The 23,880-nt window shown below is 41.0% G+C and overlaps 1 protein-coding gene across 8 annotated transcripts in view; it reads left to right on the top strand.

Annotated features, from left to right (window-relative positions):
* Positions 1–23,880, top strand: part of ERC2 (ELKS/RAB6-interacting/CAST family member 2) — a 779,911-nt gene that overhangs the window by 292,179 nt on the left and 463,852 nt on the right. For all 8 annotated transcript variants that reach the window (XR_004537423.1, XR_004537420.1, XR_004537424.1 and 5 more), the window contains one exon: positions 5,737–5,930. Coding sequence is in view for 1 of the 8 variants with exons in the window: in XM_033926752.1 (XP_033782643.1) it covers positions 5,737–5,930 (194 nt within the window). In the remaining 7 variants the exon portion in view is untranslated. The remainder of the gene's footprint in view (positions 1–5,736; positions 5,931–23,880) is intronic.

Here is a 23,880-nt window from a genome sequence, read left to right as displayed (position 1 = left end):
TGCCATTAGATGGGATTCTGTAAATGGCATCTAAATTGTGATTGGCACACAGCCTGCACCTTTTTTCTAGGTGCTTGCCGATTTAGGCGCCGTTTACAGAATCTGTCCCTGATTTCCTGCCCTCATTAGCTGTGGTCAAGAATCATGCTAATTTGAATTTTAATCACATAAACTGGCTGAAGACGACTTGAAAGGTTTGGTGCCTCACACATATAGCAACTCATAAATACAAATATCAATATTGTTTTATAAATCACGTTTTCAAAGGAACTAATATTGCGATCTGGTCTTAACAATTCAACTAAGTATAATTCAGTTGTATAGAGTCATCAGAAGCGGGACTCCAAGGTACACAAGATACCAAACTTACGGAGCTAAACGTCGCTACGCTTCATTATCGGCTCATGTATTATTGAATGAAACTTATTATAGGCTAGTAGTCTTTGAATTATTAAATATTTAAATAGCTTATTATAGATTTTGTCAAACTTATCTGTAGAGTCCTGGCTGAGCATTTAGCTTATACGAACTGCACACGCTGAGGTTGGCGTTGGTGCTCGCTATGGTTAAAACTTTAATGATCTAAAAATACTGCGCCCTGAGGCAGTATCTTGCATACAAAACATGCATGTCAGCATTGGTTCTTTCAGCTTCTTAGTATAAGCTAAATGCTCTACAGATAACTTTGATAAAATCTATAGTAAGCTATTTACATATTTAATAATTCAAAGACTACTAGCTTATAATTTTCATTCAATAATACATGAGCCGAAGAAGAAGCGTAGCGATGTTTAGCTCCATAAGTTTGGGATCTCGTGTTCCTTGGAGTCCCGCTTCTGATGACTCTATACAATTGAACTTTACTTAGTTGAATTGTTATGACCAGACCGCAATATTAGTTTCTTTGAAAATGTTACATATAAAACAATATTGGTTTGGATTTGTAATATGCATTTTAATGCAGGACCAAAATAAGAAAATGCTGATTCCGGTCCTACTGGTTACCCTGTAAAATTAGAAGTTATCTGTTTAGTAAAAGGTCCCCTTTGTTTAATCTAGGGCAGCGGTCTCAAACTCAAACCCTTTGTAGGGCCACATTTTGGATTTGTAGGCATTTGGAGGGCCGCAGAAAAAATAGTTAAAGAAATGACAACTTTGCATGAAGTAAAACTCGTTATAGTTTATAAATCTTTCCTTAATTGCTTCTGATAATTTCAGCTATACACAGCTGAAAGCAGTGCAACATGCAGAAAGATGCAGAAAAGCGCTTGCTTGAGGTTACAGCAGTGAGGCGGGCAACGTTCCAGAACAATGGTAACATACCTGGGCCGCGAGTTTGAGACCACTGATCTAGAGCAACTCCAAATGAAAATTTATTTTCCTTGACATCACTTTATATCTTCTAGATTGATTTGAGAACTAGTCCCAATAGCCGCTCGGACAACTCTGACTGATTATTAATTAAACAGCAGAAGTCTGTTGTACAGTTTTAAATACAATTGGAAGGATCAGTTTTGCTTATAAATGTGGTTGAACACATAATGGCTTAGCCCAAACCTGTGCTACCAGAAATTAACAGCTGTCCAAAGTAGAACTGATTTGGGCTATTAATTCTTGACTAGGCAAACAATTTATGCTGTCTTTTTACATAGAACTCCAATGAGTGTTGGATCATTTACCTTTCTGGCCTGCGGAAGAAACCTCCACCGTGGCTTTGTAAAAGGGGGGGGGGGGCTTAGTATTTCAATTTATATTCAGAATTTGGAAAGAACCAACCCAACAATATGCAAAATTGGCTCCATAAAAAGAAATGAACGTGAGACTTTCATTGAATGTTGTATCGGCAAAAAAATAAAAAGGACACAGAAGCTTATTTCCCTATGTAATAATCTCCTTTATTATTAGTATTATTGACCATATTTATTATTTATTATTGACCATATTTTGAAAATAAAAGTACAATGCTGTCTTCATGCTTAAAGGATGTTAACATATTTTATTACTGTAACAAAATCAGGGTTTTATTGTAATACATTTTAAACTTTCATTTGATTTTTCATTGAATAATTGTTAAGAATGCAAAACCAGATGTAACTTTTTCTGGGGGACCCATCGTGCATGCTTTGTTTTTGGACTTTCAATTGTTTCATCGCTTGCCTGCCTTGTTTTTCTCCTGCCTGCTCTTTCAAGAAGCCAGTCGGGAATCATGGAAGCCAAGGGGTAGGCTGCACATTGCAGTATATTATCCTTTACATCTGTTGGGGGTTAATTGAACACAGAGCTTGCAAAACACTGGCTGCAAATTACTCTTCCATGTTGTTTATGTTGTGCTGGCCGTGATGGTTGCTTTGTGAGTAAATCGTTGCCTGCTCAAGCATGTGTTTGCTGTTTTTTTTGTGACATTGTTGACTCATAGGACTGTTACTCTACTGTAAATTTTCAAGTGAATATTGTCAGTATTTAAAAAAAAAAAAAGGATTACTAGGTCAATTCCACTTTTGTGTCTATGGGGAAAAAAGCTTAGTAATCATTCCCTACTTTAGGAAGTATAGACATAAGGTTTTTGTATACTAAGTGGCTTTTTCACTAAGCAACACTAGTAAATAGGCTTGGCATGCCATTATTTGGGTTTTTCCCATTCACTAAGCCCAATTCTACAGTATAACTCAAGGATCTGAAACAGTCTGAGTAGAGGCAGCTCTAACTCCTCCCTTTCCCCTCCCAGACTTACTCAATTTTCCACATGTTCCCTACTACCCTGATCAACGCATTCATATTAAATAGCAATTATGGAGTAATATAAAAACAGTGGACGCGTAATTGGAGGAAGAACCAGGCCACAGCTTTGTTTATTGCAAACCAAGAAATTGTTAACATTATAAACCATTCTTTAACGAGCTATAGCAATTAACAATATTAATAAGTAATATGTTTTCATTCCTCTAGCTCTGCCCTGTCACCTAGGGACCGAGGATGAAACAGACCTATGAGCCTCCAGCGGGTCATCCGACCCGTTAGCCAACGGCTTGTTGAGCTTTGAGAAGTAGAACCGCTCATCACCTGATGAGCAGGCCGACCTTGGTTCCCGCCGCTGCATCAAGTGACCTGCGAAACAAATTTTTTAAAAAAAGACAGCGATCCTGCTCCCACATCTCGGAAGGAGAGAAAAAGCTGCTTCTGATAAACAGAAAGACCCTGCGACTTGAAGGCGGGTTCCGTAATAACCTCCCCCCCCCCCCCCCGAGCCAATCTCCTCTCCTGCCTTGTCCAGTCACAGTCACAAACTTATGCTTATGGCGGGAAACACAAACTCAGATAACGCCTCCTGTTTGAATGGCCTACTCACCACAGTCACTCCCCCTTCTACTACTACTTATCACTCTTATAGCACTGGAAGACGTACGCTGCACTGTACATTTTGACATTTATAGATGATCCCTGCTTGGAAGAGCTTATAATCTAATTTGGATAGACAGACATGACTTATAAGGTTGGGGATGCAGAACCTAAGGTGAAAGGAGTTAGGAGTCGAAAGCACTCTCAAAAGGTGGGCTTTTAACACTGCTGGAGACGGAGCCCACCGGAGGGATTTCGGTAGCTTGTTCCAAGCATACGGCGCAGTAAGGCAGAAGAGACGGAGTCTGGAGTTGGCAGCCGAAGAGAAGGGCACAAAAACGAGCTGAGTGGAGCTCACAGGGAGGATCATAAGGGGAGATAGTGAAGAGAGATAATGAGGGGCAGCTGAGTGAGTGCTTTTGTAGGTAAGTAAGAGGAGTTTGAATTGTATTCAGAAACAGATGAGAAGCCAATGAAGTGACTTTAGGAGAGGGGTAACGTGCGTAAAGTGGCTCTCCTGGAATATGAGTCGTGCAGCCGAATTCTGGACGGATCGGAGGGGAGCCAGATGGCTAAGCGGAAGGGCTGAGAATAACAAGTTGCTGTAGGCTAAGTGCGAGGTGATGCGGGCGTGGACAATGGTTTTGGTAGTGTGCTCTGAGAGGAAGGATTGAATTTTGGTAGTATTACAGAGGAAGAAGCAGCAGGTTTTAGCGATATGTTATATCTGGGCGATGAAAGAGGAGTCAGAGAAGACCCCTAGAGTATGAGCAGACAAAACAGGAAGGTTGAGACTGTTGTCCACAGAGATGGAGAATGAGAGACGCAGAGAGACTCCCGATGCAGGCCTTTGGCCGAAACATGAATCGTGTTGTCATTTTTAATCACCAAATAAATTTCCTCTATTATAAAGCCTTTTGGTTTGCATCTCCTTCACTGTTTGTGTTCTGCGGAGGATTTGTTGTCTTCGGTTTTTGCCCTTAGTTAATTGCAGCAATTTGGTTTGCACACAGATTTTAGTTAGGCATCGCTAGGCGTCTGCAAATAGGGTGCCATTTATAGAATCTGGCCCTAACTTCTTAGTGTGGGGGCGGGGCAAATTTGGACATGGACTATACCATATCTTCAGGTGACAGTAACAAGTAATAGTGAAATGGTCTGTTTGGCAACTGCAGGGGAAATGCTGGGCATGCCTCTAACAGTTACCACACAGCCTTTTATTTGCTCTGTGTTACTTTTGGCTGTTAAATACGGTATGTGCAAGTTTCAAGTTTATTAGGATTTTATATACCGCCTATCAAGGTTATCTAAGCGGTTTTTACAATCAGGTACTCAAGCATTTTCCCTATCTGTCCCGGTGGGCTCACAATCTATCTAATGTACCTGGGGCAATGGGGGGATTAAGTGACTTGCCCAGGGTCACAGGGAGCAGCGCGGGGTTTGAACCCACAACCCCAGGGTGCTGAGGCTGTAGCTTTAACCACTGCACCACTCTAGAAATCAAAATGTAGTAGAAGTGAGCCAAGCATAGGACAATGAAGCTATTGTGACATCACTGACGAGGTTGGCTTTTATTGGTGGAATGAGGCATTATGACATCAGGGAAAGGGGCTGGGATTTGTACACTGCCTTTTTGTAGTTTTACAACCACATTCAAAGTGGTTTGCATAGAGGTACTTCAAGCATTTTCCCTCTCCGTCCCGGTGGGCTCACAATCTTATCTAATGTACCTGGGGGCTATGGAGGATTAAGTGACTTGTCCAGGGTCACAGGGAGCAGCGTAGAATTTGAACCCACAACCCCAGGGTGCTAAGGCTGTAGCTCCAACCACTGCGCCACACACTCCACTCCACAACTTTAGTAACAACCCTTCCTTTTTTTAAAAAAATTAAAAAATTCCTCAATTTCTTTTTAAAAACGCCCCCACTTTTCCATAGGGCATATCCTAAGTTACAGTTAGATACAATAAGGCTATTTCTGTGAAATAATTTACATTTATATAACTCTTTTGACCACAGTTTAGTAACAAAAATGAGGGAGGATTATATTCATAGGCACAAATAATAAGGATATACCTTTCTTTGCTAAATATCACCTTTGAAAGTTTTGAACAGAATCTTAAGCCTTCTTAATCAACAATAGGAACTGTATGACCGTCGGAGCAGCGCAGAGCAGTCAGCACGCCGGCCGGCATTAAAAAACCTCTTGCACACTTTTGTAAAAAGGGGGTGGAAAATGTTTTGGTTTTTTTTTTTGTTAAGTTTAAATTTCTGAGAGTTGACAAAATACCCAGAATCCTTTTTTTTTTTTTTAAACTCCACTTCTGCTGCTATGAACCTGTGAGTCGCTGTATATGTTGCAGCGGTTTTTCTAAGATTCGATTTTTATTTAACATTGAAGGCTCACGAAGGAGAAGAGGACTTGCGGATGAACCCAGAGCTTGTAGAGAGAGTGAAACAGCTCGATAAAGAAGTATTGTACTATCGAGAGGAATGCGGCAAGGCCCAGGCTGAGGTTGACCGACTCTTAGAAATCCTCAAGGAAGTGGAGAATGAGAAGAATGACAAAGATAAGCAAATTGCTGAGCTTGAAAGGTAATTTTCCAGTCTTACTCACATTAAGAACGTAAGAATAGCCTTACTAGGTCAGACCAATGGTTCATCAAGCCCAGTAGCCCGTTCTCACAGTGGCCAATCCAGGTCCCTAGTAACTGGCCAAAACCCAAAGAATAGAAACATTTCATGCTACCAATCCAGGGCAAGCAGTGGCTTCCCCCATGTCTTTTGCAATAACAGACTATGGACTTTTCCCCCAGGAAATTGTCCAAACCTTTCTTTAAACCAGCTACTCTATCCGCTCTTACCACAACCTCTGGCAATGCGTTCCAGAAAACTATTCTCTGAGTGAAAAAATATTTCCTCCTATTTCCTCCTTGTAATTGCATAGAGTATCCCCTAGTCTTTGTAATTTTTGACAGAGTGATCCACTTGTACCCGTTCTACTCCACTTCAGTCATATCACATTTTGTAGTATTTGGAATAATTTTAGACTAGGCCTAATACACATTATGGACAAATCTATATTTAAAAAATGTTCATTGAATAGTGCACCTTCATTGCACTTGTGATAGGCATTTCAACTGTGCAGGGCATTTTAGATACAAAAAAAATGCTTATTTTGGAAACTTTCATTATGATTTGCACGTGTAAAGACTTTCATTTCCACATGCATATCTGATACGTGGAAATCCTGGTCAAAGATGTACGCATGAAAAAGGAGCTTGAATTGAGGTTAATGGGAATGGAAAAACATTTATTCAGGGCCAAAATTCAGCTGCTGAATATGTAAGTGTGCTGTCTTTTGCAATGATGGGTAAATAACTGGTCTAGCTTTAAATAAATAAAATGTACATTTCTGCGGTAATTCTCTAAAGTTAGGTGTTAAAATTCTGGGAATTAAGCGCAAATTCTATATTGGCAATTATTCGCATAAGCACCGTTTTAGAATAATAGCACAAGTGTGCATTTTAACGCCTAACTTTGGCCATGTCGAAGGCTGGTCTTAATACTCACACCTAGCTGCTGGTGGTAACAGGCATCACTGACAGTATTCTATAACTTTAGCATATACATGCTGGGCCTGCCCATCCCCCTCCTACTTCCACCCAGCCCTTAGAAGTTGCATTAGAGAGTTGCACGAGGACAGAAATTAAACTCGTCCCTGCCTGTCCCTGAATCCATCCCTGTCTGTCCCTGCAAGTAATCCCTTCCGTCCCCACCCAGCCTCATAAACTTCAGATGTAGTTATTTGATTTAATTATGCTGCTGAATGAGAAGCTGTGGTAGAGACCCATTTACAAATAAGCTAAGACATTTTATTAATTTGGAAATATTAATTGGGAAGAACAGAGGGAAAGTTTCTGGGTAGGCTGCGGCTAACATGTTGGAACTGCTGCCCACAGCTTTGCAAAAAACAAAAAACAAAAAACAAAACATGTGCGCCTGCCTGGAAGGAAGGAGGAGGAGGAGGCCGTCAGCATTGAGATACACCCCAGGAGCCCCACAAGAGGTGCTTCCATTCCCTCGAGATCCTCGTGGCATTGGAGGATATACCCATGGGACCCCATTCCCATGCAGCTCCCTAAATTGCATGCAAAAGGTTGTAGAATACTGACCAAGGGCAGCAACATGTTGAACTACAAATTAGTGCAATTATAGTCACTCACTGAAAATTAGTGTCACTTATTTAAAAACTTTCTATTCCAATTAACTAGAGCGGTTTACAATTTATATACAAAGTAAAAGATAGACCCATAGACTAATCATTCATACAATATCTAATTTAATACCTAATATAACAATTGATTCTATAACCTTGCACTTATACACATTGGGCTACTGCATATAACTTTAAGTAGATCTCATACCCATTTAAAGCTAGGCAGTAGCCCCCCTGCTGAATATTACCCTTGAGAATTCAATAATTCGTTGAATATTTGTTGGAATTTTCTGCAATATTTTTATAATTCGGTTTCATATAGAATATCAAGGTTATTTAGATGAGAAAACTGAAGGAAAGCCACAATTAAGTTGTGCATTTGAGACTTTTATACGGAATAATCTTGAATACAGTACAGATTTTAAACTCTTGACCTTAGCAGAGTTCTAGTCATTAGATGGTATTCCCATGCATATAAATGCCAGCTTAATTTTGTTTTGCACGGAAAGAACGTATTTTCCATAAATGTCTTTGCATGTGGTTTCCCATTTTGAACATCATAATGGGCCTGATTTAATAAAGCGTTTCTCCTTTTGTCTATGGGAAAAAAAAAACCTTAATAAATTATGCCCCTGTATGGGTTATGGAACTTGGTTATCTGCCTTTGTATTCTTCTGTTTCATGATCTGTCAAGTGACAGAGATTCATGCTTGCAATTGTTTATCCCACAGGAAGCACAGCAGATTATTTGGGGGTATCTTTGGAAGCTTTTGCTTTGCCTTGGCTCCTTATATATTCTAACTCGTTTGTTTCCTTCAAAATGTGTGATATCTTAATGAGGAAACATTTACTGGCAGATTCTATCACTAAAGCTCCCCTTGTTGGGCGATCCGTGGCCGAGTCTTGCCGGGCGACCAATTCACTTCGCGTCCTCATGCAAATTAATTTGATCGGAGGCACACCCCACAGCGATCCCACGGATTGCTGCAGAGCAATTCAGACGCATGCACAGACCGCACAAGTGAGGTCAAAACAAAGGGGAGGGGGTGGCTGCAGTTTTGAGTGGACAGAACACGCTTTAGCCAGAACATGCTGCAGATGGAACAGAACACGCTTTAGCCAGGACAGAACATGCGGCAGAGAACAGGAGAGTCGGCAGCGACCCGGTCCTCAGCAGTCACTTCTTTTTGGATCGGCCAGCCCAATCAGTGTTTCTTCTTCTGTTTAGTGAATCGCTGCCTCCTACTTTGAATGCTATTTCCCCTCATTTGCATGGGTGGATAGGATTGGGTGGGAGGTTGATCGGCCAGGTGGTTAGTGAATTGGGGTGGGGTTGTGGAACGCTTGCAAACTGGTTGAGACACGATCTGTGAGCTTAGTGAATCTAGTCCCTAAAGTTAGGCATCTAGATCTGTGTGCCTAGCCGATCTAGGCGCCTAACTTAATTATTTAAAATGCTTAATTGGCACTTATATCAAGTAATTAGCACCTTATAATTGGCTTAAATTTAATTTAATTGGGTGGAAGGTAGACACCTACCACTTTCAGGTAGGCATTCTAGTCCAAGACGCTTACTGGAAAGTAGGCGCCTGTTTTGGACTTACGCACTAGCATTTAGGTCAAGAAAACCCTGGCATAAATGGGATGCCTTCCGGCGCTTAAGTTGACTTTAAGCATCACTAGGCACGATTCTATAAATGTCACGTAACTTAATGCTGACAGGCACTTAGGTGCCACATTTCTAGGCGCTGTTTGTAGAATTGAGTCCTTAGGCCCAAATTTTCTAAACTGTGCCACCTAACTTGATCATTTTAATAGGTGTCAATCAGCGTGATAATTGACCGTGCCGCTTAAAACCAATTAAAAAGTGATTAAAAAAAAAATAGGCGTCCAGAGGCACCTGCAAGAAAGGACACCGTCATCACATCTACAGAGACACTTAATGGTCCATAAGGTTAAAGTGGGCATAGTTTACACCAGAAATAACTTTAGGCACTGTTAAGTGTCTCTTTAGATGGCAGTTCTCGTCAAAGGTAGGTCTACAAAACTCTGGCCTATATGTCTGGTGCCCACCTTTGACATTAGCCGCGATTCTGCAAATGGCACCGTAGCGTGATTGGTGGTGTGTTTTTTAGGTGGCCGCCGATTAAGGTGCCGTTTGCAGAATCTGGCCCTTAGTGCATCCTAAATAGGAGGCAGTAAGGTCTCCTGCATGGTTGGGTGTTTTTTTTTGTGATCCTACATGGAAAAATTAATATGGGACCTGCAAAAAAGAAAAGCTTTAATATGCTGGCATGGAAAATAGGGGCTTAGCACGTTTTAATGGGGGATTTTACCGCCTGCTAAGCCCATATTTAAGGGTTATTAAGACTATGAGAAATTGCATTTTCTCTGTCACCGCACCCACATTATGGAACTCAGGTCCATCTTATATTCGAGAATTCATTAGACAAATTTAAATCAAGCTTAAAAACTTGAAGATGCTTTTGCAGCGCAGCCGTCCTTTTAAGGATGCTCTCTTTTAACCAAACAGTAGAATTTTCTTCTGACCAGCCTTTCTGCTCAGAAAATCTGCTGTGTCCACCCTACCTTTTGTTTTATCCTTATTTGTTCTTTCCTTTCAAAAATATTGTAGTTCTTCCCCCCCTCTTTTTTGTGCCAGTACAGTCGTATGTTTTAATGCTTAGTTATTGTTGTTGGTGTTTTTGTTCTGTTTTTTTTTTTAATGTCATTTTAATATTTGATGTCTTTTTAGTATTCTGTCTTAATTGTCTTCACCCCACTCAAATGTGTTATGAATGTTAGCCACTTTGAAAAGGCGGGATAACGAAACTTAAATAAACTTGAAACGTGATTTTAGCACATTTTTGTAAAAGAGTCCCTTAATCGTGGAATTTACATATAAAAGAGCAGACAGTGTCCATACCATGCACACACATAACAGAGTAGACGTTTTTTCCGGGGTTAAATCCTAGAAACGGTGCTTATAAATACTTACATTATGAACTGATAAACTCTGAGGAAATATGAGAGTTAGACTATCTGCTGTTAATTTGCTGACAACCTTATCTGGTGTCATGTAGGTGCCAATAAACCATGCACTTATGAAAATCACTAAATGTTCGGGCTGTTTCCAAGGATAATCATCACTTCTTCAAGACTTTTTTTTTTTTTTTTTGCGCAGTAGTTTTCTAAGCCCAGTAACATAATAAATGTCAGCAGATAAAGACCCGCCTGGATCTGCATAACAAGGTAGCCAGATCTGTCCCAGCCACTTTATGTAGGTTAAAGTCACTCATGATTAAACATTAGTTGGCAACTTGCCATCATACCAACTACATATAGGCAGAGAAATTTGATGCCCTCTTGTAGCAATAAACAGTGGTACCTTGGATTACGAGCATAATCCGTTCCAGGAGCATGCTCGTAATCCAAAATGCTCGTTTATCAAATCAAAGTTCCCCATAGACAATAGTGGCAACAGCAACGATTGGTTCCAGAACCCGGGGTATGTACCTGTCGGGGTCGGGTGCTACAGCGCCGTCTCCTCCGTCTGCTTCCTCCATCCATCATTGGAAGAAGAACCCGACAGTGCCGCTTTGGAAGGGGGATGCCAGCCGCCGGAGAACCTCGCAGTGCCTTCAGAGGGATGCCTCCTCCATCCGCCGGCCAGCCCTCCACGTCGGATGCCCCTTGCATGCTGGAGAGCCCCCACCCGAGCACACACAGCCGAGCGCTGCCCCACCTGCACGCTGCGCACGACATGCACAACGCCGATGATTGACGCGTCATATGTAACGCGCACAGGGGGGGACGGCACCCGGCCGCGCAGACCCAGACAGATGTCCTCCAACCTGCGGACGGCGCCCGAAGTGGAAGGCTGGCCGGAAGATGGAAGAGGAATCCCCCGAAGCGGCGCTTCCTGGACTGTAAATGCTCGTTTATCGGGGCAGTGCTCATCTTGCAAAACACTCGCAAACCGGGTGACTCGCAAACCGAGGTTCCACTGTATGTTTAAACCAAAAATATTGCTAACAGTATTAAACTTGCTAATTTTGACATTAAAATGTCTTCCCCTCCATCCTCACTCATAGCATATGATATCAAAACGATGCACATTACCTAGACTTGATCTTCATCTGTCTTTTACCTTTTTCGGGACACAGACTATGGAGAGTAAATCTATAAAGGTGAATAGTGAAATAAAAATTTTGAAAATGTTGTGGCCCTTATCTCAAATGAAGAAATCTCTCTTGAAATCACAGAAAAATAAGCATCTGGCAGAGTGCTACGTTTCGCCATCAGCTATATCAGGGAGGAATTTTCTGCAAGTAAAGGTGAAAATGTCAGCCTAATTAAAACCACATTTTACCTCAAATCTCTAATTTCACATCTGTGTACTTATAATTCTTCTATAAGTTCAGGCACAGTCTTAATCAGTCTATGAGCTTACAAAATGGTGATGACGTCTAATGTCATTTTAAATTCTGTAGTCAGCTGACTAGTCCTAACCAATGGTTTCACACCAGTGAAATCCAATTCAGTTTTGCATTTAGACCTACAAGAGTAAGTGTATTCTATTAAAGAATCCAGCCCTGTTCCTTTATAATTAAATATGTGCTCCAAGATCACCAACCTCCCACCCACAGTTCACAGAGTTGATCACCTGCCTCCTGATGGTCCATTAAAATTATTTAGATGAGAGTTCATGTGTTTACTATTGACAGTGGGGACAGGGATGGATTCTGTCCCCATGTCATTCTCTATAGCTAGCAGGGCAACCCTTAGGGGAACCTGCCTAGCTGGTCTACTACTGCTGTTATTTCTATAGTGCTGCCAGACGCTTGCAGCACTGCCCAGAGTCACAAAGAGTAAGAAACAGTCCCTGCTCGAAAGAGCTTACAATCTAAACAGAGAAGACAGACAAACAAGATGTCATGGATATAATTAAGGGGAACGCTTAATCAGCTGGCTGGGTTGGAGGGCAGAGGAGTAGGGTTAAGGATTGAAAGCTATATCAAAAAGGTGGGTTTTCAGTCTGCTTTTAAACAAGGCAAGGGAAGGGGCTTGATGGACAAACTCGGGTAATTTATTCCAGGCATAGGGGCAGCTAGATGAAAGGAATGAAGTCTGGAATTGGCAGTGGAGGAGAAGGGTAACGTTAAGAGAGACTTATCTGAGGAACGGAGTTCTCTGGGAGGTGTATAAGGAGAGAGAAACGAGGAGAGATATTGAGGGGCAACAGAATGAAAACACTTGTAGGTCAGCAATAAGATCTTGAACTGTATGTGATGGCAGATAGGGAGCCAGTGAAGTGACTTAAGGAGAGGGGTGACATGAGCATAGCGAAGTCTGCACTAACAATTAGGAAGCTTGGAGACCGTTCCCTTTGTAGCAGAGCTCAAGTGCAGACTGTGTGGCCCCTTGCTGGTCCTGAAGACTTTATGGGTGCTCGCTGCATGTCCCATTGATGTACATGGAGTTAGGGGGTTTGAGGTCTTGGTCACATTTATTGGTTTGACTAGCAGCCCGAAGATACAAGCTTTTGGAGCACTTACATGCTTGTCTGAGGCAGAAGTCGTTCCTACTCCCACTTCATACCTAGCTATTGGAACCAACTGTGCCCCCCCATCATATCCCTAAATTGGCTCTTGAACTTTAGAAGAGCAATAAAAACCTATCTCTCCCCATAAATAACATCGTTGTGAGTTAACTGAAGAAGTCAACTGTATGCTATAAAACGAACCAAAGAAATCAAATTATACTTTTTCTGTAAAATTTGTTTGGGTAGCCTATATTGATTTTTCACCAGTTTAGATTCTAATCTGTACCAGTGAGCATACCTCCTGCTATGGGGGTTTCGGGGGTTCCAGTGGGTGTTGGCAGTTGGGAATGGGCATCCTTCCCACCAGTTTTCAATGGGAGTGGGTTTGGAGCATCCCTCCTGCCATTCTCAGACTTGAGGGAGTGTTGGCTCTTCAGGAGGGTCAGCAGCAGGAGGGAGTGGGCATCCCTCCTGCTGATTTCAGGGGTACTTTTTATGGGGTCCCCTGCCACAGCTGGCTCAGCTAATTGCAGCAGGAGTATTTTTCTCCTGATCAGCTCAGCTGGCAGGACTCCCCAAAGCCATGGCTTCGGGGAGTCCTGGTGGCTCAGCTGATCAGGAATTCCCTTACTGCGATCAGCTCAGCCAGCCGCATCTGAAGCACGATTCTGTAACCAGCGCTGGTGACATGGGCGCCAGTTAGAGAATCAGGGGGTAAGGTGTCTTTTTTTTTTTTCCCCCCCTTACAGATGTGATTCTGTATTGGATGCTGGCATACGATTCTCAGCCACTTCTTAGGCGGCTACCGAGACCAGCATCCTATGCAGAATCGGCTCCAAAATGCACAAGTTATTTTTTTTGTGTTTAAATGGTTTTTATTATTTTCTTTTAAAAGGAATAATTACAAGTGAAGAGTAAAAAACCCAGAAGTATTGATGTCATAACAGAATATACAGCAACCATAGTCTCAGAAAAAGACAGATAAAAAAGAGCTAAATTAGCAATACCAGCAGATACATAAAACAAGGAGGGTCAATATACCAGAGCACCTACAATTATTATAATACTTGTGTAACTTAATTTTATAATCTTGCTCATTTGCTAGCTGTAACTACGAACAGCTGTAGTACTGCAGTATTTTATTTTCTTTCTGGGATGAAGAATATATCTTCATAGCTATTTGAGGTGAAGAGTTAGCCTAGTGTCTAGAGCACTAGAGAAGCCAAAGATCGAATTCCATTGATGCTCCTTCTGACTTTGAGAGAAAATGGATTGGATAGCTTGTGTCTTTCTCAGAAGCTCAGGGTGAGTTACATTCAGGTGCAGTATTTTCCTGTTCCCAGAGGGCTTGTAGCCTAGGTTTGTACTTGGGGCAATGCAGGCTTAAATGGGATTTAAATCTGGCTTCCTTGGTCTCAGCCAGGAGATTCCTTCAACAGCTGTTGCCTCAGGGCTAGATTTACTATTGCAAGTTAATTGTAATTTAATGCAAGCTACCCATTGCAATCAGTGGGATCTATTTACCAAGAACATAACATGTTAATGTACATTAACATTTATTAGCACACATTAGTCAATCAGGCTGTTAGACTTTAACTCTCCAGGGATAGTGAAATTCCAACTGTAATTTGGGCGACCAATGAAAAAGGCATGAGCTAAATCCAAACGCATCAATTGAATAAGCATAGTTAGTGATTGGGAGAAAATTTCACAATGCAGCAACAGTTCTTGGCCAGAGCCATGCATTGTGGCTCCTTCTTGCATTTGTAATTGTAGGCCCAAATTCTGGCCACGGGATATCACCATTGTGGGATGACTTGGAATCCCTCAACCCAGAGCTGTGAAAGCTACCTGTTCAGCATCCTATGCCTCTAGCTGGTCTGCTGTGCAGAAAGGCACTGATTCTATAAATGGCTCCTAACTTCTAGACACCGAGGAGAGCAGTTGCTCATCATCTGCTAGGTGCTGTTTATAGAATCACGCCTAGCGGTGCCTAAGCGGTCTTTGGTGCTACTAGACATTGAAACCTTAGGCACACTCCCATTTATGCTAGGGTTTTCTTGGTCTAAATGTGTGTGCCTAACTTAGTGCCTACTGAAGTCTAAGTCAGACCATGCCCAAAACCTGCCCTGAATCTTTCTGATAGGAACATGAAGATTGGAGGGTGGCCAATTTTACACTGATTTTTATAAAGGGTTCTGAGGAGATCTGGGGAATTACACACTGCTAAGCATGACTTCAATGCCGGGCAAAATGGTGGAAACAATTATAAAAAATAAAATTGCAGAATAAGTAGACAAACATGATTTAATGAGACGGAGTCAGCATGGGTTCAGTCGAGGGAGATCTTGCCTCACCAATCCACTTGACTTCTTTGAAGGTGTGAATAAACATGTGGGTAAAGGTGAGCCGGTTGATGTAGTATATCTAGATTTTCAGAAAGTTGTTGACAGTTACTCATGAGAGGCTCCTGAGAAAATTAGAGTCATGGGATAGGTGGCAAAGTTCAATTGTGGATTAGGAATTAGTTATCGGACAGAAAACAGAGAGGGTAGGGTTAAATGGTTATTTTTCTCAATGGAGGAGAGTAAACAGTGGAGTGCCACAGAGATCTGTACTGGGACCAGTTCTATTTAACTTATTTATAAATGATCTGGAAATTGGAATGACGAGTGAGGTAATTAAACTTGCAGATTCCACTAAACTGTTCAAAGATGTTAAAACACATGCGGATTGTGAAAAATTGCAGGCAGGCCTCAGGAAATTGGAAGACGGGAATCCAAGTGGCAGATGAAATTTAATGTGGACAAATACAAAGTGCTATACATTGGGAAGAATAACCCAAATCACAGTTACCGGATGCTAGGGTCCTCCTTGGGGGTTAGCACCCAAGAAAAGAGTCCACCTTGGGGATTAGTGCCCAAGAAAATGGGTGTCATTGTAGACAATATGACAAAACCTTTTGCTCAATGGGTAGCGGCGGCCAAAAAAGCAAACAGGATGCTGGGAATTATTTAAAAAAGGGATGGTTAACAAGACTAAAAATGTTATAATTCCTCTGTATTGCTCCATGGTGCAACCTCACCTGGCATATTACGTTCAATTCTGGTCTCCTTATCTTAAGAAAGATATAGTGGCACTAGAAAAGTTTCAAAGAAGAGCAACCAAGATGATAAAAGGGGATGGAACTCCTCTTGTATGAGGAAAGACTAAAAAGGTTAGGGCTCTAAAACTTGGAAAAGAGACGGCTGATGGGAGATATGATTGAAGTCTACAAATGTCTGTTCTTTATATAAATTTTGTTTTTTTCTGTATGTTTCTATAGTCTGTATGTTGCTATTTATAAAGCCACCTAGGAATAGGCAGTTGAGAAATCTTAAATAAATAAATATCCAAATTTAAGAAAGCTTGGGATAAGTACGTTGGATCTCTAAGGGAGAAGAGGGGATAGTAGATGGCATGATTAGGCAGGCTAGATAGGCCACATGGTCTTTTATCTGCCTTCATTTTTCTCTGGTTGTGTTTTTCTTAAGCTGGTGTTCAGCAAAACCTTGTCTCTCAATTATGTCTATAAAAATTTTTTTCACTAAACAAGTTGATCTAGACACCTATTCATGATCACCTGACTGTTGATTTCCAGCACTAGTGTTTCAGCAAATCACCAACTTTAGGGATCATTGCATGCCACAATCTCTTGAACTCCATGAAACAACTGGTGTTGGGTCATTGAACACCTAAGAATTATAGTTGATAATTTGTTATGGACACTGCATTTAAACTCCTTAGGGATACTGTGATATATATTATGCAGGCTTGTTATAAAACATGAGACGTAGGGGGGGATTATGAAAGAAGCGCCAGTTTAACCAACAAAGTGGTATTTTTGAGTGCATTGCATTCGATGTCCGATTTTATTCAAATATTAATCTTGTTATTTATTATTATTATTAGGTTCTTATATCCCGCCATACCCAAAGAGTTCTAGGCGGTTTACATTTGTTACATTAGGATCCGGTCTGAACCCGGATTTACAAAAATTTTATCGGAATTGCAGGTAGCGCGGAAGGAGGCACAGGTTTATCGTAGTTGGGTTAGAGGATAAAATGGAGGGAGTGGGAAACCAGAAGAGGGGGGGGGAGAGGGAGGTGGGGGTGGGGGGGTTGGAGTGTATGCGGGGAGTAAGGACTAAGGGTCTTGTTCGCGGAAGAGGTGTGTTTTGAGAAGTTTTCTGAATATAGATAAAATGATTTTTTTAGGGTCTATTGTACTGGTTTGGTATTTGCAAATCAGTTTTCATTTGAGAATTTTGCCATCTGAAGGCCAGTCTGTTCAGGTCATTGATACATTACCGACATCAATACTGTGGCATGTGCCACTTTTCAATAGCAGTAATGAATGGGATTTTGTCTCTGCAGTAATTTTCCACTTCGCATTCATGATTCATCCATTTTGCATGCATTGCTCAGCTACTCATGGGTCTGATTTAAAATACATTATAGGATTAATTACTAAAGAACATGCAAACATTTTCTTCAACCAAACTTTGCTCACACCGAAGGCCTTGAAACATCTGGATTGGCTGATTCTTTTCAGAGCATAATCCTTGTTTACTAGTGACCAATATGTGGCTTGCAAAAAAAACAAACCCAAAACAAACATTTTAAGTGGGTCACTTGAATTTATCTTAGATGAATACTTTGGCAAATCTATTCCTTGGTAATAGATGGATTTAAAAGATAAGTCTTTGCCAGCTGTCTGTGGTTCTGACTGTGATCCAGCATACTGGGTTCAAGACCATGGAGACCAGCTGCTTCTTTTCAGTTAATTCAACTAGGAAGCTGTGGAAAGGCTGCCCTTTTCCATGCTAATACACACAAAATCCTGCCGCTGGCATTTCGTTTACACCACCAACCATTATAACAACATACTATGAGTGCATTTAGATTTTTAAAGTAACATCATCCAGGGCTCCTAGGATAAGCTTGTCTCAGCCACCCTGCAGTCCATATTTTTGGCCGTAAAAGCTAAATCCCACAGGATGATGTGCTATAAAAAGGTTTCAATCAGTACAAATCAAGATTGGCAATATTCCTTGCAATATCTAGATCTGTGTTGCAAAGTCAGCTTTAAATAGTGATAGCCTGAAGCAAGAGTTCAGGATATTGTTAAAAATGTGAATATCATATTTATCTACAGTATATGAAAATACAGTATCTGTTTGTAATATGTAAACCACTTTGGTAGTACCGCAGAAAGGCAGTATATCGAGAATCAAACAAACGAAAATACTTATGTTGCCAAATCTCAAACAGAATCACTATGTTGAAACCCTAATTGACAAGCGTGAAGTGGGGGAAAGCCTTTGTAAATCAGATTTTTATTTTAACCTTTCCTACAATATACAGCAAGCCACTGCTCATAGGAAGATTAAGGGATAAGAAATAAAAATGTAAGATGAATTATTAAGATAACCTTTTCTGATTTTAACACTTTTTTAAAAAAATCTACCATGCAGTGGGATAATTTTTCTGATGTTTCTGTTACAATAAAGCTTGAAGAGTCATAAGAGAATTGGGATAGCAATTGGGTTTCTTTAGAGTATATTGAAATCAGCAATTTTGTTATAACATGGCTCAAAGGAAACTATTGCTCAAGTGGAAGTAATTTGAGGATTCTGCATATGATGAAGGAAGATCAATAAACAAGACTGGCAGTAGTAAAATACGAAAGTAAAAGCTATCCACCCACTAAAGCTAAGCTGTAAGTTCTCCATCCAAGTCTTCCTTTGCATAGTGTACCATCCTTTGTAATGAGTATCAATTCAATGTAATTTATAGGAGAGAGGCTACAGGAGCTTAGGCCCACAGAAACTCTTATGTACTGCCCACGATCCTCAGAAGATGCCTGCATAAACTAGCTGCATACATTTATTAATTTATTTTTATATGGTTGGTGGTCATGGTTTAGACATTTACGTATAGCCTGATTCACTATGATTTCTCTTCTGTTCTTTTGGCCCACTTTCTTGAATCCACTCCTTTAATGCAGTGGTCTTCATTACAAGGCCAGTGGGACAATGGTGGCCTATGGTGATCTCGTTGGTGGCTTGCGCCATAAGGGATGGATTACAGGGTAGGCCAGGGGTGGGCAACGAGGGCCGGAATCTAGTGGAGGTTCAAGTATTAAGGCTTCTCCAAGAGGACCTAAATAGATTATTAGGGATTATTCAAAGTGAGATGGAGAATAAAACTCTGTATAGGTCACTACTATGACTGTACTTGAGTATAGTGTGCAGTTTAGGTCTCCCTTCATAGAAAGGACAGATGATTAGAGAGAAGTGATAAAAAATTATGAATGGAAAGAACACTTTCCTTATGAAAAGTGGTTATGCAAATTAGGGCTTTTCATCTTAGAGAAGACAGATTAGAAGAGAGATGATATTTATGACATTTATAAAATCATGAATAAGGTTGAATGATTAAATCAGGAATGATAGTTTAACCAAGATGATTCTGCGCATGAAACTAATAACAAATAGATTAAAAAAATTGTAGGGTTGAGTTTTTTTTTAATATCACAGCACATTATTAAGCAGTAGAATTTGTTGCTTGAGGATGAAATTAAGGTGACTAATTTATCAGGGTTCAAAAGATGTTTGGACAAGTTCCTGAAAAAAAAGGCCAGGTAGATTTGGGAGAGCCTTTGTTCATCCTTGGAAATGAACCATGAGAAATAGATCTACTTTTTAGGATCTGCCAGACCTCTGCACCTTAGTAAAATTCATCATGGCTTTTTGTTTGTTCTTACCTGCTTTTCCTTCACCTCTCCTCACCTTTCTGGGGCTCTGAATGCTGCTTCCATAGTACCCACAGCCTGGGTTGGGCCTGGTGAACGGAAATGAAAAAATCATAAAGCTCACTGTTGGGTCCTTTGACTAAAGCCATGGTAAATGCGGCCTCGGCGTACTGCTTACGCCGGTCTTTCCCACTCACTAAGGCCACTTGTGCCAACCCGGAAATTTCCTGAATTAATTGCCACACGCTACTTGCGCAATTGGCATGCAGTCATTAAAAATATTAATGCATGAGCCCTTACCACCAGTCATTTTGTAGTCGGTTAGGGTCCACATTCTAACCCCACGCTAATCTGCTAGTGCATGGCAGTGCCCCCAGATGCTTTGTAGTGCTGTCATGCTCATGCTGCACCTCCAAACACATGCCCTTATACAAAATATTTATTTAGTGCATGAGGTGTGCGTGCAAATCGGCAAATTTACTGTGGGACGCCTCAGCGTATCCTGTGGTATCTCTAGCTTGCGGTAAGCACACATTAGTTCTTACTGCAGTTTAGTAAAAGAACCCCAATGGATGGATTTATGTTGCGTCCTCCCAGAAAACTCAGGGTGAATTACAGTGGAACGTACACAGTTGAAAGAAGTAGAAAGCACATGAGAGTATCAGGCTTACTATAGCATGCAACACCGTGGCAGTGCGGTGTGACAGGCTCATATATATGCATGCTACAAGCCAAAAGCAGAGAACCATCAGCCCTCTGCAACTGTGATGTTAGAAAAGAAATGTAGTAATGTGGTTGTCATGTTAGTTCACTTTAAAGATTAATAAATAAAAAGAGAACAAAAGAAAATAAAAGTGGTACTTTTTTTGGACTGGCAATACATTTTCTGGGTAGCTTTCCAAGGTTAAAACCTCCTTCCTCAAATCAGGAAAGAACTGTCAAAAATGTATTCAGTTCAATAAAAAGCAAAGAAATATGTAGGAATATTATGATTATCATGACACATACAGAGTAACATACACAGTAAATGACAGCAGATAAAGACCTGCATCTCATTCATTATGAAATTCATGATTCAACCAACAATACAACACTATTAAGTGAACAATAGTATACTTGCTAAATTCAACTTTAAGATGTTTTTCCCACCCCCACTGAGATACACATTACCAACATGATCCTGATATGTCTTGTTGCCTAAGTGACTACCCCCCGCCCCACTTCCCTCTGTCCTTCCTCCTTTGGTTCAGCGGCTGCTTCGCGGTCTTATCCCACCGGGGCCTTCCATGCGCTGTTGCTGATGACATCGTCAGTGATGCGGCAGAGGGAATGCAGAGAAGCAGCCTGTTCAGAGTGCTGCCGACGCTGTTCTGTGGAGGGAGTTATGTAGGTCTTGTGGTCGGAGGGGTTCAGATGGAAGGGAGAGATGGAAAGATGGGAGAGTCAGCTGGAGTTCGGCTGCGCGGCAGGGGTGGGGGAAGCACTGCTGCCGGCAAATCCAGGGACTAGGGCTTATTTTGGGAGTAGGACTTATTTTCAGGGAAACATGGTACTTCCCAACTAGTTTTAAAGGTTATATAACATTTAAATCCTCTGTCGGAGGTGTTTCCTCATGTATTAAGAACTGAAACTGAATTTCAATAGTGAAATAAAGATGGAGATACTCCCTTTTAAAGATCTGCTTCTCCTTCTTATTTTCCTAGCTTTCTGGATGAATTGTTTGGTAGCAAGTGTAGAAGTCAAGAGAATTTAGCTTGAGAATAAAACCAGGATATGGCCATGCTGGCGTGGTAAGATACAGACAGTGTCACAGTAAGGATGAGTGGCGCCCAGGTCATGTGCACCCCCTCTTTCTCTATACCTTTTTAACTTATTGGGTGTGAGCAGCATGCCCACATCGATGTTGGCTCACCCTTTGACATCACTTCCTAGGTGCAGGTCCCGGAAGTGACATCAGAGAGAGCAGCAATGCTGACGCGGGCAGCAACCTCACGCCAGGGAAGTAAAAAAGGTACGAGGAAGGCAAGGGGGAGTGCGCGCGCAGCAAGGAAAAGAGTGGAAAGGAAGGCATGGAGAGGAGCAGGGGTGCAGTGCCCTTAGGAAGACTGCACCCTCCTTACTACGCCACTGTATACAAAAAGAACAGGCCCGGTCGTGCTACATATTTTCTTCTTTAAAGTAATCATCTGGGCCGGGTTCTATAAATGGCGATGATATTGGCAGTTGCCTGAAACAGCCACTGATCGCATGTCAATCACGATTAATAATAATAATGATAACAGTTTATATACCGCAATACCGTGAAATTCTATGCGGTTTACAAAAGATTAAGCAAAGGTACAAATTGATTGACTTTAAGAGGGGTGGAAGAAAGAGAATTAATAGGACAGGAAATCCATTGTTGAGGAGAAAGTGATCAATAGAACAAGTTAATCGCTATTGAGGGGAGAGAGATGAGTGGATCAGTTGTCTAGATGCTTTAGGAACAGGTGTGTTTTTAGATTAGGTACGTTCATAGACCTGCCGCTGTTTTTTAAAATAGGCGCCTTAAATGTAGGCCAGCGTTTTAAAGACCTACATTTAAGGCACCAGTCTCGCAACTATGGAGGCGCATAAGGATGCCTACATAGGCCTAAGGCCACTTCCCACGCAAACCACACCCCTGCAGGCTTTAGGAATCCCTATGTGCCTCCATAGGTACATGATCGGAGCCATAGAACCGCACCTTCAATTAAAAAAAAATAAATTATGCCTCCCTTTCAAAGAATTTGCGTTTTGTTAATTTCCCCATGACTCATTTATTATCTCCAGAGATTTTACTTCAGAAATATTTAAAAGAGATACTGGGATTACCAAATGCAGATTCCTTGCTTATTTCTAATCTTTACTATAGCCCAAAAAAGAAAAAGATTTTGTCAGAGCAAGGGGTGGACCAGTTAGCTCCAACTGATATGAACCTAACAGGATAGAAACATAGAATATGACGGCAGAAAAGGGCCTTCGGCCCAACAAGTCTGCCCACTCAAATAACCCTCCCTCCTAAGTTCTTCTTTGAAGTGTACCCACATGTTGATCCCATTTGTTCTTAAAGTCAGTCACGTTATTGGCCTCAACTCCCTGAAGTGGAAGATCATTCCAACGGTCAACCGCCCTTTCGGTGAAGAAGCACTTCCTAGTGTCACCATGAAATCTCCCACCCCTGATTTTTAGCGGATGCCCTCTTGTCGCCCTAGGTCCGCAAGATGTGGAAAGTTTCACAAGATGTGGTGCTAATTTGATCCACCCTGTTGATGACTTTGTTCCACCGAATTTAACAAGGTTTTAATTATGAAAACACATTTTAAGAACAAGAATACAAAATTTTGTGGAGATATAATATTAATATTTATGGACGTGGCCAAAGCTACTCAACTTAGAAGAAACATAGTAACATAGTAGATGATGGCAGATAAAGACCCAATTGGTCCATCCAGTCTGCCCAACCTGATTCAATTAAAATTTTTTTTTTTTTTTCTTATTCTTAGCTATTTCTGGGCAAGAATCCAAAGCTCTGCCTGGTACTGTGCTTATGTTTTAGCTTTGGAAGCCACTTTCTTTTTGAAGTTTCCCTGTAAGTGTATCTTAGAATTTCAAGAGAAGGAATTTATTTTTGGGACCCTATACAATTAGAACAATTGCTGAATTTACAAGAGCAGCAAAAGAAATAATACTAATTTAGTTTGGGAGTTTACCAATGTGTCACCATATTCAATGGATCTAGCTTTGTCTCTATTTTAATTGAAATTCTTTGGATAACTATACTAAATTGATTCAAAATTCCCTTTGAAAATAATTGAGTATATAACTCGGGTATATTCTCTCAAAATTTGGACTAGATGAATGTATTGCTTTTCATGATATTACTGTATTTTTTGCTTCATAAGACACACTTTTTCCACCCTCAAAAAGTGGGTGGAAAAGTGGGTGCGTCTTATGGAGCGAATACA

This window comes from Geotrypetes seraphini, chromosome 17 (assembly GCF_902459505.1).
Source record: "Geotrypetes seraphini chromosome 17, aGeoSer1.1, whole genome shotgun sequence".
Lineage (NCBI taxonomy): Eukaryota > Metazoa > Chordata > Amphibia > Gymnophiona > Dermophiidae > Geotrypetes > Geotrypetes seraphini.
The sequence above is the reverse complement of the archived record's forward strand: the minus strand, read 5'-3'. Positions and strand labels throughout refer to the sequence as shown.